Raw genomic sequence first — 17,664 nt, 5'->3', positions numbered from 1 at the left:
CACATGAGTGATCATGAGTGATTTTCAACAATAAATGTGTACCATAGTCTTCTTCATGGAAAAATAAGACATCCCCCTGAAAATAAGACCTAGGGCATATTTTGGCATTTCAAAAAATATAAGATAGTGCTTTATTATAGGGGAAACAGGGTAGTATATTTAGAGGTAATTCTTTACTAAAATCATCCATATTTGCCTACCAACACATTCTCATTGGTCAGTAAGGCTGCCCATCAGCGAGATGGACCAATAGGAATGTAGGGTGAACAGAATGTAGTAAGAAAGTTTGAGCTAAGAAGTGTTGGAGTTCTGCCTAATCAGACTGGTGTGATAAAATAACCAGTTAGGGGATAGAGGGAGAGCTGTAATACATGCATGCACAAATTCCACACTGATTATCTGACCTTTTTGGATCCCTGTTATGTGAAAATGGTAAATTCCTATATAGAGCACATCTCTTAGTAAATATACATTATTACATTTCCCTGGGGGTCAGTCTAATACCCTAATCCATGATCTTCCAGTCTTCTTACCCTCCTTATCCTGATGATGACCAGTCCCCTGTTGACCGGTCCCCTGGGGTCCCCCTTCTTGCTGATCTCTGACCAGTCTTGTCACCGCCCCTTTTGCCAACATCAGTGCTGACGGTCATGTGATCAGAATAGAACATGGCTGCTGGTCCTGTATTGTACATGAGGCCATAGGAATGGCACTTTGTATTCCAGAGGAAAGGAGAAAGAAGTGGGGAAGGGAGTTCAGGCTGTGCTATTATTTTTATATTACTGCCCTAAGTTTACTCATTCATATAAAATAACAAAACAATGTGCGCAATAACAACCACAACATCTAATGAAAGACAACATGTGAGTTGTACTGCGCTACAGCCTGGGTGTGATGTACCAGACTATAGCAGTTCCTTGGGCTTGCATTCTAAATACACAGCACCACTAATCATACATTACCACACATTATGGTACAACACGGGATTTACTATTTGTTATCCATAAGTAATAATGCTCAGATTTGTCCAGGATGTGGCAAATTCTGAACCACCACTAAACCTGGGAAAAATGGATCCTGGACAGATTTAAACCAAACACAAACAATGTTTCCAGCTGTTAGGGTGCACAGCAGTTCCTATCAGATAATGGAAACTCTGCCCGCTCTGTACCCTAACAACAGGCCCACAGCTGCCTGCAGGTGGTCGGTGTACACATCAGTTGACCCCATTGTTGAGGTCATGGACAGGGAGCAGCAACGTGCTGTGAAAGGCTGAATACATTTTCAGTAAATATCAGGGTTATTCTGTCTTTTTAGATGATAAATCAAATCCTGGATGTTCAGGTAGTGTTGCTGTTTACATTCAGAGTCTGGACATTAACACTACCCATAATGCAGCAGTGTGAATGAAGCCTAACAAAAGACCTTCTACCACACAAAGTCCCCATCATCTCTGCCCCTTATAGATGAGGATGGTGTGTATACTGCTGACATCCAACCAATTGCAGGCACAGTCACACATGTAGAATAAATCCAGATCTGTGATCACACTGGGTCTCCTTCCATCACAGGGTGGGAGGGTTGTGTGAGGACGTCAATATGGAACACATGTGAGCAGATCCAGGCAGCAGACAGGTGCAGGCGGACCGATGTGTATAGCCGATCTCCTGCAATCATAGCTGAGGCATGGACAGCGATCAGCCCCCGGACCCCCATGGGGTGACACTGGGATTTGTCACACAGCTGATGATCTTTGCCTTGTCAGTGCTGACAGTGCTGGCCTGGTTGCTGCAGATGGGTCGGAGGTCCGGTCCTGCAGCAGTCGGTGCCCGGGCTCTTCTGGCTGCACTTTGCCGGTTTCCTTCTGCAGGAGATATCTGGTGCTCAGCCTGGGCCCAGGCCCTCAATGTGGAGTCCCAGAGAAGCCAAGTAAGTGCCCCCTGTACCCATCCTGATAGCACTGACACTTGGGATTATTCATATGTAGGATTAGAATTTATCTGAATGAAGGGGAGGCTGGAAGACCAGGGATTGCATTGGTATTATTGCATGAAAATGGAAGATCTGCTTATCAACCCCATCCATTACAAAAGCAGAAATAAATAGAATTGTGGAAGAAATTGTGCCACATGAGTCTTAGGGAGGTATCACTGGGATCCTGGCAGAATGTACATGGATGTCACCACCACCAACTAACATAAGGAAAGAATTAGCGTATATGGGAAAGAAAAAGGTGTGTGTGTGTATGTGTGTGTGTGTATATATATATATATATATATATATATATATATATATATATATATATTTTTTTTTTTTTTTGTAAGAGTTTACCTAATTACCTTTAATTTTTATAAGAAGTGTGCTGTTAGGGGCACCGAAATCCAAAACTATAGTAGGGACTGGTTTAATCCACAGCTTTGTTTGTGTGTAATTTCTTAGTCTCGGAGACATAGCAGGAAGTAGTTTCCAGAGACAATTAAATGATTTTGGATTTTATGTCCGTTTCACCAAGATAAATCGGGTAAATTTCCTTTCCTTGGAGAGACAGCAACAGGGGTGGGCATAGGGAAGTGCAATGGCCCCAGACCCTCAGCCAACAGGGACACCAAGTCAGTTCTGCATTGGGGACCAATGGCGGCTATGTCAGTCACTGGACAACAATAAATAACTTTAGCCCCTATATACTGTATTCACAAATAAAACTACCCAAAAAACAATAGTTGGCTAAAGGTGTGTGTGAGTATGTATGGATGGATGGATGGATGGATGTGTGTGTGTATATATATATATATATATATATATATAATTTTCATGATTTATAGTCAGTGTGGATGGGCCCTCAGACTTGGAGATTTGCAGCATCATGTGATGGGCTTCCCAGTACATGGATAGAATCAGATTTTTATCGCAGCTCTGTATTATACGGACATGTTGGTAGTGCCGGGTATTATTAAGTCATGTGGAGGGGCTTTCCTGAAGGCTTCTCGGAAATGTCTCAGGAATGTCTTGTGAGTAGTTTTGTTTTCAAACATGGATTCAGTGTTATCAGACATGAGTAATATTACAAATTGGGACATGGACAGTATTGTACCACTTCTCTGCAGAACATTTCCCTCCATTAGAAGATATGGAGGGGGGCAGCCTGTATACTGAGGGTGAGTCCAGGTGTCACGCGTTTTCAAAAGGACAAAGATTGCTTGTAGTTTTTTTACTGCTATAATAATGTTTTTTATATAGTTATTTATAGATAAGTTTGCGTATAATTTTATCAGCTGTTTATTCACCTCATCTGATTCACCTGATTTTTTTAAACAAATGAATTGTCTATTTGGCTTCCTCTGTGTTTTCAAAACGCCTGCTTTGACTATGGTAATGACAGGTGTTTTACATAGCTTGTGGGAGAATGTGCTCATATTTCTTGTGCCAACAAAGCCTAATCAGTTGTACATCAACAACTTGGCTCCTCATTGCCGGACTCATCCCACCCGACATCAGGGTTCTCAGCTTGGAGGCATTAGTCACATTCTTCATGCTAATTTGGGCATATCATTTTGGGTTATAAAAAAAACTGAGAACTCAAGGAAGTGCAAACTGGCTTCCATGCATTTCTTAAAGCTATAAATGATTTTAGTGCTATTCTTGCAGAATCTGCCTAGATACACGCTGCTTTTGTAGGTGTAATCATGGTCCGTACAGTGTGGCACTTTGTGGTCAATTGTTATTCTAATGCCTAATGTGCACCCAGAAAAACTTCACAAAATAAACCAACTTCAGGCTCAACCACTGGGATAAAGCAAGATAGATTCATGCTCTATATGTGGTATTTAAACAATGATATTTGGTCAGTTGTAGACGTTTATCATTTTGAACAAGCCTGGCCATTCTATCTGTCACAGAATTCCATTTTTTTTTTTTTTTACCTTTCACTATTTTTTGTTAAACCAGATCCAAGTATAGGTGCTGTGGTACCTACTTTTACCTGAAATAAAATAAGAAAACGACATAGATTTGAGTATAAACCTGGGACATGAAAAGCAGACATCGCTGCAAATATTCATAACAGAAATCAACAGTCTACAAATGCCATTAAAATGAATGTAAATAAATACATCAGTAGTGTGTCATTTTTAAAACCTTTATTTAGAAGGGGGGTAAATGAAACATGCTCAGTCTGTTTATCCTTTGACTTTTTTTTTTTTTTTTTTTTCTTAGAGGTAAAAGTATTTTGTACTTTTGAGTTGGTTATAAAGGATCACTACTTACACCTAAATGATCTTCTGCATTGTTGGTCTACAGTAGATGGCACTGTGTCCTCATGTAAAGTGGGTAACAAACTGTAATAATGTCTTAGACCGCATGAGTTTGCTATATGCATACTTTATATCAGTGGTCCTGGTCTGCCATATTGGCCGGTGCACCCCACAGCGGGGTAAGGAGAAGGTCCCCGCTGGGGGGTGCACCAGCTGGAGCGGCAAACCATGTCTCGCGTACGGATTGCATGGTGGGCCGGTTGCGTCTCTGGACACAACCTGCCCACTCTCCCATTGCAGGCTCAGATCTGGAAAGTTGGGGGGGTTCTGGCATCATGACGTCACTCTGGCTGAAGTTTCTTCCCTTTTGAGTGACACATGGCTCCCCGCGCATGCACGGTCCAGAGCCCGTAAGTTTAGTGGTCCGAAAAGGTCGGCAACCACTGCTTTACATGAGAACACAGTGCCATCTAGTAGTGTGACCCAAGTATAAACTGGGATTCTTGTTCTAATGGCATTTTCAGGTCCTATAAACATTGGTATAGTACTCAAGTATATACTGTAAGAAAGACAAGAAAGCTCTCATCTATAAAATTATCATGCTAGTCTGTTAAGTAGTATGATCATCAGCTTTTCTGTTGCTCAACAGGTTTTGGTTCAATAGATTTTTCTTTTTTCCACATAGTACAGTATTTGAAGTTGTTGATCCAGGATAAGCATTGTAGCCAGTCCTTTTCTAATCTGCTAATGTGTTGATGATCAGTGACCTGAGAATGATTTGGACCTCATAGCATTATGACTGCTAGAAAACTGATGGTTCCCCCATATTGTCACTTTCTTATGCTGCACCCACCAGTGGTGGAAATAATATCAACTTTCAGTTATCAAAAAACTGTTGCCATGATAGGCCAATAATTATGTTTTTTTTGTTAATCTCTAAAAAGGTTATTTGTAAAGTCTTAGCATATAAATATTAGCTTATATCTACTGTACACAAATGTAATTTTCATGTAACAAACATCTATGTATGTAAAATTTGTTTAGATTTACATATGTTTTCCTGAGGAACAGTTATCATTTTAAATTAAATTATCATTTTTTAAGCATGATCTTATTGCGCAGGCTATGATACATTGGGAATTTTTGTAACAGTAGTAGTAATGTTAACTCCAGTCCTCCAGTTAATTTGAAGTATATTTTCAGAGACTTATATGTGGAAATGATCTGTTGTAATATGGAATTAGCAGACTTTTATTTGAACATGTACATTTCTACACATTTTACATTTAAATAAGGTGAATTTATAGCCTTAAAACTAATATTTATTTTTCTACTTGATCAGGGTTTGGTATGGATTACCTTTCTATAAAAACATTCACCCTAATTAGGATCTGAGGTTTGTAGTTTTTAAGGTGTATACCCCATGTCTGTTGTGGGTGGCATGGTGGCTCAGAAGTTAGCACTTTGCAGCACTAGGTTTTGGTTCTCAGTCAGGGCAATGTCTCCATGACATTTGTATGATCTCCCTGTGTTTGTGTGGGTTTCCTCCCACATTCCAAAAACATGCAGTTAGAATAATTTGGCTTTTCCCCTAAATTGTCCTTGGACTGTATAAATGACATATGACTATGGTAGGGATATTACAATGTGAGCCCCTTTGAAAGACAGCTAGTGACATGACTATGGACTTTGTACAGTGCTGTTTAATATGTCAGCGCTATATAAACACTGGCGTTATTTATCATATTTACCTTAATCTAATTTTTGAGTGCTTCTGCTGTTTTTCTAAAAATAAATTCCTCCTTTTTTAACCAATAATCTCAGTTAGCCCAGAGGCTAAACTTCTTGGTCCAGGGTTCTTTTACCTTTACCTATATAAAAGGAAATCTATATAAATATTAGCACAATAAAAAAATGTTATCGCATTTCAGAATATTCCAAAAATAAATACGGGGCCTGATAGCTTAGTGTTGTGAGAAGACAATGCTAATGGCTGAGTCACATTATTTAGTTACAATTGAAGATGGTCAGTTAATGCATTCACTATTTTTATTCCCCTGTTATTTGATATGTACATTCTTTTTTCTGCTAGAAATAATACATTCAAATTAAACACAAAGCAATGCTTAGGCAATATGTAATGTGTATCTCTTTAATGGTAAATATTAATACATTTTATTTCTTACACAGAGCTCCCTAAAGATGCAATTTGAAGAAAATTCTTCACTTCAGCACAATGTGCATATCGGTGACATTACTTGTACCAAGCATTCCGACAACTGCACGGTGAGAGCATTGCTAGCATATAACGTCAATTATTAGTGCTGACAAAATGTAAAAATGTTCTTTCGTTTCTGGTTTCTTAAAAAATTGCTTGATTTAGGTTGCATGGAACATAGATTAATTAAGAGAAAATGGCACAATGCGGTTGATTTAATAAAGAAGATGAAGCATGTTTTCTTGGTGAAGTTGGGGAAACAAAGCTAAAATGTACTTTGTAAAAAAAGAAAACTAATCTAACTAATGTCACGTGCATGGAAAATAGAAAGAAAATTAGAAAATTTGTGCTATAATTGAATGATTGTAGTCAGCACAACTCCTCATTTACAAAGCCAAATAACAAATTCAGATTGCAAAAAGAACATTTACTTTGCTTTATGAAAGGGTTGAAGTTATGCAGATCCTAGCCGTGTGCAAACATCTTGTAGCACATGATTGGGTATTATTTACAATTGAGTTTGATTTTTGAAAGTTGAAGTTGCAATATTTAAATATTTGCCTCCCCCTGGTTTCCAATAATATAAATGCTAATTAAATTACTAAATCAATACATTGCATTACATACCAGATTTTCAATCATTGAAAGCATTACTAAGCCACTACATGCTGTCAGATCTTGGGTGGTGGAAGGGAAGAGTAAGGTGCTACATATAGCCTCCAGAGAAGAGAAGATTCTTTTTTTTTTTTTTTTTTTTTTTATGTACTTATGTTATGCTGAATGTACTTGATTGAAAGAACTGACATCCAATTATTGAAAAGGGTGGACTAGTCTAGATGATGCTGGGTGCCCATCATGTAGGATATGGGTCATTTTACTTCTCTTACCTGAACAAGGCTAGTGAAAGAGACTGGAGCAGGATGCCGTACGTAACTTCTGAAACATATTACAGCACCATTCCTCAGTACTCTTCATGAGAGCTATTAGCTCTGATGTAAGCAGTGGCCTGGCTCTTGGGAGGAGTTGCAAATATCAAAAAACCTTGATGGGAAGATCAGAGTGTTGAAGAAGGTGTTCTTAGGAAGTCTGTGGTTGCATTTAAACTGTTCCAGACAATACTGTTATGCAGTGTTCTCCCCAGTCCTTTTTAGCTAGGCGCACCACCCGGCACATCACAATACAACAACCACCACCCGTCTACAATTTCTTCCCACCCAGCTTAAAAACCTTACTGGGTTCAACACTGCACATGCACATGGGATGCTAATTCTCTATGATGGTAATTCATTTACAGAAAGAGGAGCTTGTGCAAGGTTGAGGGTAAGACTGGGGTTTAGTTTATAATAAGTAAAAAATCATTTTGGAATAAAAAAAATCTGCACTCTGTTGGTAAATCAGGGTCCATGACTGCACCAAAGAGTGAAAAAAGCTGAAAATACGCAATGACAAGTTTAACATTCGGGTTTACCCAGCAGGAACCCATTAAAAATTAATTATTTGTTTTTATATATTTTTGAGTGAATATTTGGAGTATTAAAAACTGGGGAAATCTGTGTGTAATTTGTTTAAGTTTGGTAAAAATCAACTGAAACCAAAGAATCAGTTTAAAACAGTCTATCACAACCAGAGAGGTTTTTAGGGGTTCCTTGTTCAATGAGTAATTTCTGTGTTCTCAGGTGTGTATGTGTATGTATGTATGTACGTGTGTGTGTGTGTGTGTGTGTATATATATATATATATATATATATATATATATAATATATATTAATCTTAGTTTAGGACTTCATATCAAAATGTATTTCTCTTCCAGGTGTTTCTCTGCAGTGTTTCCGCAGACACTGTCAAATTTCCAGTCTTGGTCACCCAAGAGTCTCTTGCTGCTGTATCCTGTGAGACGTACCAGGTATCCCTAACTATACAACAGGCAAAGGTAAGCTATAATGGAATACATCTTATTAATAATTTATTTTGAAAGATGACATTAGAAATCATGTTGATGACTATGTACTGATAACTTGTGCTTTGTTCCTGGGAACTGATTAGCCTCTTCTGTGTATTTTGTTATAATAGATAACAGATTATCTGATTTAATACATTACTTGCCCTGTATTTAGTGGTAGCTGTAGTGCTGGGCGGGTAAAAACCCTCAATCTGCCTCCCCCTATCTTATTCTTGCTGTCCTCTAATCACTTATTAATAAACAGGATTTACTGTATGTAGCGCCAATATAATATGCAGCGCTGTTAAATGCAAACCATGGCACGCGTTGGCAGAGACGATTCTTCTTCTGATTGAAGGCTTTAGTACTTTTCCTTTTTTTTTCTTTTTCCAATAATGATGTGTGTGGCTTTTATCAATGTTTTATTACCAAAGTGATTTGAATGCTAACCAAGGAAAAACCAGAAATGTAACAATTCATTTTATTTTTTGTCCAGGTAGAAGTTAAACTACAGGAAATGGTACAGGAAGGACTGCTGGTGTCTTGGAGTTTCAAAGATCGACCTGATATGTTGCTTGAAATTACACCAAGCCGTTCACATCAGGTAAGCAAGATAAAACAGTTCAGTTGTGTGTATCCTAATTTATGATTAGTGTAGCCATAAGAACCACTTTAAATAATGACGAGTGAGTATTAAAAATATGCTGTAGCAGCCTTTTCCTCCTCATTTTAAATTTCTGAACAGGATGACCTGTCTTTATTTTCATGCAGACATATTAACTTGGTCAACTGCAAATGAAACACAGTTTAGGCATCAGAACATGCATTCCTCTGTGATTCTTAAAGAACCATTTACACAATTTACAGTGGTTGGTGCTGAACCCCTCACTGCCCCCCCTTAATTTTCTTTGGGCTGCTGTGGGTAATACACTACATATAGTATCTCGCCCAAGAATATGGTTTAGGAGTGTAATAAAATCAATCAACCACAACCTTTGAACATGGCCTTAGTAAATCAAACTTCAATATGTTCACTGAGAAGGACAGATAAAAACAACATTTCTTCAATATTGAATTATACATTTCCTAATAAAAAATGTACCGTTTTGTAATATACTTTTAAAATATTTTAGCCTTTAAGTTGATTGAAAATCCATTAACAATCTACTGCAGATGTGACTTAGAATGCCTCCTTTTCATACACAGGACACAGAGCGAAATGCAGATCTTTGCACATTAAAAGATCTGATGGTGAATACTCTATGCTCAGCAGAACCTGCCATGCTGTTCACCCTAAACGCTAATAATGGTGATACGGTGAGTTTCTTTTCTGATGTCCTATTTTTCTTTTTTTTTTCTTCTGTTTTGTTATAAAAAAATGTTTTCATCTCCAGGGTATTTGTGACAAGCTGCTGATAGAACCTTCCACGAAAGCGGATCCTTTCAGACTAATCATTCAGCATTTGCGTCTGCACAATGTAATGCTGTTTGATACAGGTAAGGTTTGTTTTATTATACTGTACTATAGGTCATGGCAATAAAGTGAAGCTAATCAAACAATCTACCAATTAGAAGATTTGCTGCATGCTACTAGCATTTTCACCTAAATGTGTTTTCCATAATAATAATTTTTTTTTGTTCTGGGGATTTTAAATTTTTTTGTCTTGGAAAAATTAGAACTTGGTTGTATTATCTACTGAAGCTGACAGCAATAGATGCAAACTGCTTCCAGAAAAAGTTATTTGGCACTTTAACAGTGTTTCCCTGAGCAGAGATATTGGGCATAGTCATTGGAATTGTGATAAGGGGTACCAATCACTATAATAGCAGGTATTGCATTAATCACAATACTATACTAATAACTTTATATTGTAAAACTGATTTGTACATAGCAGAATGTTAAATTTGGTTATGTGAATCACAGTTTATAATCATACCCCTGCTAACATGGCATATGGGTAACGCATAACCCTCAAAGTAATCACATACAAAGCTAATGATATAGATCATTAGCAGCTAATCACTCAGATAGGTGGTTCTATTGATAGGGGCTCTTGATTGTGCTGCACATTTCCTTTCCTCCCAATTCACAAGAGGTGACTTTTTTTTTTTGGACAGGTTACATATCCATTAATAGCCATATTATGTTGGCTTACACCCATGTATGGGAGTGTGCAGTGTTGTATTTTGTTCTTACCTAGATTATAACTACAGTATGCACATGCAGCCATATCACCTCATTCCAAAAGTGAGACCAAAGTGCAGACTGTCACTTTTTTCATATATAAAGTACTCTGATCATAGAAGCAGCCTGTATAGAGAGTGATGATCAGCAATAATGCTGCAATGGATCATTGCTGTATAGTGTATTGAATGTTAGCATTTCACTTTAAAAACCTCTCTGGTTTAATTGAGCTTGTCCCTACTTCAGTTACATATATTGGAAAACTTGGGTGGTAAAGTACTGTAGACAAGTCTATATTTTCCTTACATTTTGAATATGAGTTATCTCACCTTATTGCACGCTCCATTTGTAATAATGCTTCTTCATCTTCCATCCTGTGTATTATATTCTTCTTTCAGATGTTCAGTTGATGTGTGAAGCTGAGTTAGACAATCCCTTCCAAAGGAAACAGACCCGAGCAGTCAGATTGCAGAACAAAGGGGAGGTCTGCAGTGTCTCATGGAGTGAAGAGATAACCTTGTGAGCAGGTGTAATGGGAAGGGGTAATGTGTCCGTGTTCAGTAGAACATAGTCTTACATAGTTACATAGTAGGTCAGGTTGAAAAAAGACATGTCTATCAAGCTCAACCATTAAAGAAATAAACATATCCCAGATATAAAACCCTATAGACATACTTGATCCAGAGGAAGGCAAAAAAAAAACCCTGGTACAATTTGCTTTAACAGGGGAAAAAATTCCTTCCTGATTCCATGAGGCAATCGGATGTTCCCTGGATCAACAGTCTCCATTATCTTTACTTTAAAGCCTTAATACCAAACCTATATTCTGTGCTTCTCTAAAGCTATTCAAAGTGTTTTTTAGGGTTCAATACTTGAACATTTTTGATGCATTGAACATTTGTGCTCTGTGAGAGATGTTCTCTTGGTTTTAAGGAGCTGGCAATACCTGTGTTTTTCTTGTACAGTGACCTTTCCCTTCAGAGTAAGGAGCTTACCTTGAAGGTATGGCAGCTGTCCCAGAGTTCGGACAGTAAGTATTAATTTGAATGATGGGCTGTTAAATGTTCTTCTTGAGTAAAATGTGCTTCTGCTTCCATTCAAATATCTATGCTACCCTTTCTCCGGGCAGGTGTCCTTTTGGGGTGCACCTTAGTGGCTCTGAGCTCACCGAGTAGAGAAATGAGTCGAAGGCATGTATACCCTCTGACTCCAAGTCCAGTGTTGCCTAAAACCACAATGCAAGCCATCTCCGTGGAGGTGAGGAATGTTTAACACTACACAGTGTAACATATATATGTCTCTGTACACATGGGAACTGGATGCAGAAGAGCATACACTGCCTTTGTACATCGGGACTGTGTTCTGCCTAGCCCTCACATCTTGGTGGGAAGAGGCTGTGTCAGTTCAAATGCCCTCTCATGGGCAAGGTTGCAGTGTTTTGCAGGTTGGTTTTGGACTCTTCTTGCACAGAATAGAATATATGGTTTGGAATTGTCTACCTAAAATGCATAAAGATTGGCTTCAGTTTATAGACCTATTGGAAACCTAAATGTATCCCTGGGAAAATATAAAAACTACTGATCACCGCACAATCCGGGATGTTTGATCCTGCGTTTTACAAAGAAACAAGAGGGAAATTTCAACAATTATAGAAAAATGTATTTCTTGTCCCGAAAGGATATGAGCTTTTACACCGTTGTGTTGCGGCACAGTAGCTGGAAGCATGTTGCTTCTATGTGGTTACACCATAAATGCAATGCATGCAAACAAATTAACCTGTTCTATGGTTTGCTGCTCCTGGATGCATTGCAGTAGTTTGCTGTGCATCTGGGAGCAACTAACTGTGTGATTTGCAACCACAAGTGTGCAAAGGGCCTAAATTGAAAACAATATAATAATTACATACAAATACAAAAAAGGAAGAAAGCTCAACATTAACTTCTGCTTAACTGAAACATATAACTGCCTCAAATTGCAGCCAAATATTATTTAAGTATTAATATTGTCAGAAATTGTAGACTTTGTAAAATAGGAATGGTCTTTGCAAGCAAACTAAACACATTTTTGTGTGTCCTATTTGTAGTGAACCCTTTAAATGATTTAAAAGACTTTGCACTGTTGCACTTTGTACTTTGTGTTGTAATATTATACAATGATTTGTGTAGATTTTAGCTGGCTTTCAGTTTTGAACATCATTTACACTTCCATATACTGTAGGTTAACCTTATTTATTCTGCTGCGGGAACACCAACTAAAAGACTGAGCATTACACCTACAAAGAAGGTGGAGATGGATCGCACTGTTATGCCAGATGGTACCCTAATAACTACTGTAACCACTATTCAATCCCGACCTAAATTTGATGGAAAGATGGGTATGTTTTTTGGGTTTTTTTTCTTTGCTGTTGCCTGAATGATCCTCAATCTTTGTCTGGAATGATATTTTAATACCTAGTTGATGGCTTGATGAAGTTATGATGTTGGTTATAATCAAATTTGCATCAGTTTTCTACTTTTCACATTGACTGAATTGAGGAGCTGACTTCATCTTGAGCCATCTGAGACAACTATAGCACGTCCATCACCTAACTTTCCAATATTGTTTGATTTGCAGATTCTGCTGTCAGGTCACCAACTAAAGTAGAAGTATCTGAGAATACATCAATTGTGCTGCCTCATACCTGCTCTTCTGGCTCCTTTACAAGTGGAAGTGGTAACTTGCTGACTATTTGTGATAAGAATGTTTGGCTTTCTTAGAAACAGTCTTCTCATGGGACATATTAGGATCACTTAAAGAAAACCAATCTGATTTTTTGTAAAAGTAACACAGAACTGGTCAAAGCTACAAATTTCAGAACCTAGATTTAGGTTCTATTCTACTCTGTACCTAAAGTGCAATAAAAAGGTTTTTTTCTTTAAAAGGTTCTTCTTTTTTTTTTAAAGAAGCATACCATTTGCTTCTGCAATAGAAACATGAACATTGGTCAGACTACAAGAACTACCTCAATCTTTATCATATCCATTATCCTATGAAATATACCAAGTACCTACTCTGGGACTATTATTATTATTACTATTATTATTAATAAACATGATTTATATAGCACCAACATATTACGCTGTGCTGTACATTAAATAAGGATTGCAAATGACAGACTAATACAGACAGTGATACAGGAGGAGAGGACTCTGCACCGAAGAGCTTACAATCTAGTAGGTGGGGGAATTTCACACACAATAGGATGGGGGATATGTAGTGGTGGAAAGTAGTACCGCAGAAAAGGATGTATGTCTATTTTGTGAACCCTGATTAAAAGCATGTAAACATTTCAGGAACCTCAACGCATGTGATAAGGTTTTGGAGTTTACATTTGAATTTTTGTGCCTGTAAAATAGGCTTCTGTTTAGGCAACATTGCTTGTTCCGCTGGCCTGCAGGGCAGCAAGTAATACCACTGCACCACTAACAGGTCACTGGAGTCACAAGTATATAGGTTGGTACATTGTTTACAGCAATAGTGGTAACAGCCAGGACCAACAGACCAGCCAGAAAAGATTTAAAGTTGAGCAAATAATATAATAGTTATTTCTTCCTAGTTTAGGGATCTAGGCCATATACAGAAAATAAAAATGTGTCTTTATGACCAACAGATAGTTTCAATACTTTACTAGAGGGATCTCCAGTCTCCATCAAACTGGATCCAGTGGCAGAAACTGCAATTAGGCAACTGACTGAGCCAACAAACAAGCCATCCAAGAGGACACCCACCAAACGTAGCACCTTAATCATTTCAGGGGTGTCAAAGGTAAATATAATTTTTTCTATTCATTCTTTGATCACAGTTTACTTCTATAAAAGTAGCTAGGTAGGTTAGGATTTACATGTTTTATAGCGGAAACAGATGTTAGTGGTGTGTGTGTGTGTGTGTGTGTGTGTGTATGTATATATATATATATATATATATATATGAATAAATGTGCTGCTGCAGATAGGCACTCCATCAGGATGGAAATTGAGGATAGCTTGGAACCCCATGATTGATAATAAAAGGAAACCAATCATTCTAGGGGGGAGTTGGGGCCTGAGGCCAGGTGTGCAGTCTGTATGCTAGGAGTGGCCAGGAGGTCCCCCAAAGTTAAGGTCTGTGGGTCCAACAGCAACAGGGCCAGGATAAATTTGTGTTTTTTCATGCTGCAATGACCCTGATCCCCGTGAGGGAAAAACCCTGGAAGATTGCTTGTTTACATTGATGTTTTACTGAAAAAAAATGGCAGAGCTCTCTGAAATTGAAAATACCTCTCTGCAGTGAGTGTGTTTGATGCTAATCCCCCACAATATTTTATTTCCAAACTATTCTTGATATATAGAGTATCTGGACTATAATTTTGATTCCCCTTTTACTGCAGGTTCCTCTTGGAGAAGATGAAATGGCTCTTTCACTTGGATATGCAGCCTCAATGGACGCCTCATTACGGAGTCCTTCCAACGTTGTTCAAGACTCATTAATTGGAGCTTCTACAGATTTTCTTTCAGAGATGGCACTTTCTATGAGCCGGGATACATGTGACACCACAAAATCGGATATTTCTGGCTGGCCATCACTAGATGATGTAGATTCTGAAACAGGATCAATTCGGGCCTTGGAAACACGAAGCCTTAAGGATCACAAGGGTGAATAACCTGAAAAGAAATAAAATAAAAGACACCCCAGCTGAGTAGAGATTGTCAGCTAAGTCCACTGTAGGAAGGGCTTAACTAATATTTTTTATAGGGGGCATAGTTATGTGGATTTAGATACACTTATATGTACATAAAGGTGTGTACTGGAGTTACTTCAAACTGAGGTCCACCATCTAAATCTGTGTTTCTCAACCTAGGCTTCCTCCAGAGGTTGCTAGGGGTTCCTTGAACAGTGAGCCATTTGTGCTGCTCAGGTCAGTTTAAGTGACACCAATTACCTTTTTGGCTTTCTGTAGGGGTCCTCCCACTGGCCACCTCGCCAATATACTGTGAGCTGTAGATATAGTAGTAGTTATAGCTCGGGGTTCCCAGGATCTAAAATTTTTTTTATCAAGGGCTCCCCCATGTTAAAAAGGTTGGGAAAGTTTGATCTAGAGTATTAGCTGCAATTCATTTTCAAATTACTGTGTTTCCAGGGTTAATGGTTTATAAACTGCATATTTATATTGATTGCAAAAAGTTTCTAATAATATCCTGACTCCAGAAAATCTTGTAGAGATAAAAATATATTGCAAACATTAATCAGACCTGGAATGTAGGGAAGACTAAAAATAAGCTTAACCATGGTGAAAACACAGGCCAGTGCTTACATCTAAAGGTCAATGGGTCTGACCCGGTTTTAGAATTTTTATTATTGTACCCTTTCATTTGCTCGATGTGTGTGTTTTTTCCTGCTGTACTCTGCACCATTTTCCCTAAATATTAACCAATCCACCTATGGTAATGGTAAATATAATGCTGGCACTGCATCCACTGTAATTTTAATGAAGACCATTTTGGTGCTTAGGTTGGCTTTAGTAGCTGATTTCTGCCATGGCAATGCTAAGAGACAGACGGATGCTGGATTTTTTTCTGTATCTTTCCTATTTTCTTTCAGAACATGCATGTGTCACCCAAAGACAGGGTCCTGTCTTTAAAAAAAAAAAAAGCTTCAACAAAATAGCTTCTAGAAATGTTTATTGTGCAGAAGCAGTGCCCTGAAAACTGTTCCCATTTTATATCTTGATTTCCTTCTAAATATAGCAGTGCAGTTGTTAGAATGTGTGTGCCTACTCTCCTGTGTATTACAGCTTCATCCCTGTGTATCTGCAGTTTGAGGTCATTTAAGGCACCGTGATGCAGCTCAATGTTTCCTTTCTGAAGGTTCAGACATAAGGAAGCAAAGCCCAGCTTGGTTCCCTTTTTATTTTTCTCTCACTTGTTAGGCTTGAACTACTTCTAAACACACAATCATTTCAATCTTTTCTCTTCATGTTTTGCAGTTGGATTCCTCCGCAGTGGCACTAAGCTTCCACTAAGTCGGCATCATCAGAATGCGGGTCTGAGCCAATCACATGACGACTTGTCTGATGCTGCTGCTAACTCTCATAAGAAGATTGGCAGTCTTCCCAGGCGTCTGCTAAAGCACTTTTCTCTAAAGACAAAGTCTAAACCGGGTGTTAATGGGAGTGCTCAGGGTGGAGAAAAGTGAAGGAATAGATGTTGCGATTTAGAACAATTCTACCTCCGTCCCAGTTTTGCATGTCACTGCATAGCTGCCACGCTGTGATTACCTTTACCCATCCAGCCTATATATGTATAATACCTTATAAATGCATATAGCTTATGTTAAATTGCATTTTCCTGAGAAGAAAAGCAATCCACTTCAGGTGAACTATATATATGGCAATGATATTAGGACACTTACCAAAAATCTTCCCTTTCTTTATTCAGAAAATGTTTGCCTTACCCAATTCCTTATTTTTTGGAGAGACTGGGAATGGAGTCTGATTTTATTATTGCCACAAATAATCCGCATCCCTATAGATGTGAGGACCTAGGAAGTAACAATAAATGCCTACTGCGAAGGCTGCATTAAAGTATGTATCAAGTTACGTGGAGACTGTTGGGAAAGCAGGGTGCCAATTATACAAGTCGGACATAAGATTTCCAAATCCCTGCAAATGCTGGTTTACAGAACGCAGCACATTTGCTATTTTGCAAGGGATGTTTTAATTTTTAGCACTTTAAAAGATTCTAGTTGGGTGTAGATTGAATTGGACAGCTAAAAGGAAAAAATGCAGGAGATATTTATTTTTTCTAAATAAAAGTAAAGTTTTCTTTTCTTTTCCTCTGATTGAACGCAAACGCATGTAAACATTACAAGCCGAGCTGCAATTGTACAGCACAAAGAAGGTCCATTACTTTATTTACAGTGTATACTATTACCCTATATTTATTTCTGGCCAGCAATTTATTTATGTAAAGTTATCCTTGGGAAGTTTAAAGTGTTTTGTTAATGAATAGCAATAGCATGAATAAAACTTTTTTGTTTTTCTTTTTACAGTGACAAA

The 17,664-nt window shown here is 38.1% G+C and overlaps 1 protein-coding gene across 2 annotated transcripts; it reads left to right on the top strand.

Moving 5' to 3' along the window:
- The first annotated feature begins 1,486 nt into the window (after positions 1 to 1,486).
- C2CD2L (C2CD2 like) lies at positions 1,487 to 17,664 on the top strand. 2 transcript variants are annotated; one of them, XM_072426009.1, is made up of 14 exons: positions 1,487 to 1,929; positions 6,441 to 6,536; positions 8,279 to 8,398; positions 8,904 to 9,011; positions 9,614 to 9,724; positions 9,802 to 9,904; positions 10,991 to 11,111; positions 11,558 to 11,622; positions 11,722 to 11,849; positions 12,810 to 12,966; positions 13,206 to 13,304; positions 14,263 to 14,396; positions 14,998 to 15,262; positions 16,594 to 17,664. In XM_072426009.1, exons 1-14 carry the CDS (start codon positions 1,687 to 1,689, stop codon positions 16,800 to 16,802), a joined length of 1,959 nt encoding a protein of 652 aa, XP_072282110.1. In that variant the 5' UTR covers positions 1,487 to 1,686; the 3' UTR covers positions 16,803 to 17,664. The 2 variants fall into 2 exon arrangements, with proteins under 2 accessions (XP_072282110.1, XP_072282109.1); XM_072426008.1 differs by having other exon boundaries at positions 1,488 to 1,929; positions 14,242 to 14,396.

Source organism: Pyxicephalus adspersus, chromosome 11 (genome assembly GCF_032062135.1).
Source record: "Pyxicephalus adspersus chromosome 11, UCB_Pads_2.0, whole genome shotgun sequence".
NCBI classification, from domain to species: Eukaryota; Metazoa; Chordata; class Amphibia; order Anura; family Pyxicephalidae; genus Pyxicephalus; species Pyxicephalus adspersus.
The sequence above is the reverse complement of the archived record's forward strand: the minus strand, read 5'-3'. Positions and strand labels throughout refer to the sequence as shown.

Bases quoted from the DNA above. Each gene is read 5' to 3' on its own strand.
- C2CD2L (XM_072426008.1), top strand. From the start codon at position 1,687: ATGGACAGCGATCAGCCCCCGGACCCCCATGGGGTGACACTGGGATTT. The intron at 9,012-9,613 runs GTAAGCAAGATA...TTTCATACACAG, and splicing joins CACCAAGCCGTTCACATCAG to GACACAGAGCGAAATGCAGA. The intron at 12,967-13,205 runs GTATGTTTTTTG...TTTGATTTGCAG, and splicing joins TAAATTTGATGGAAAGATGG to ATTCTGCTGTCAGGTCACCA.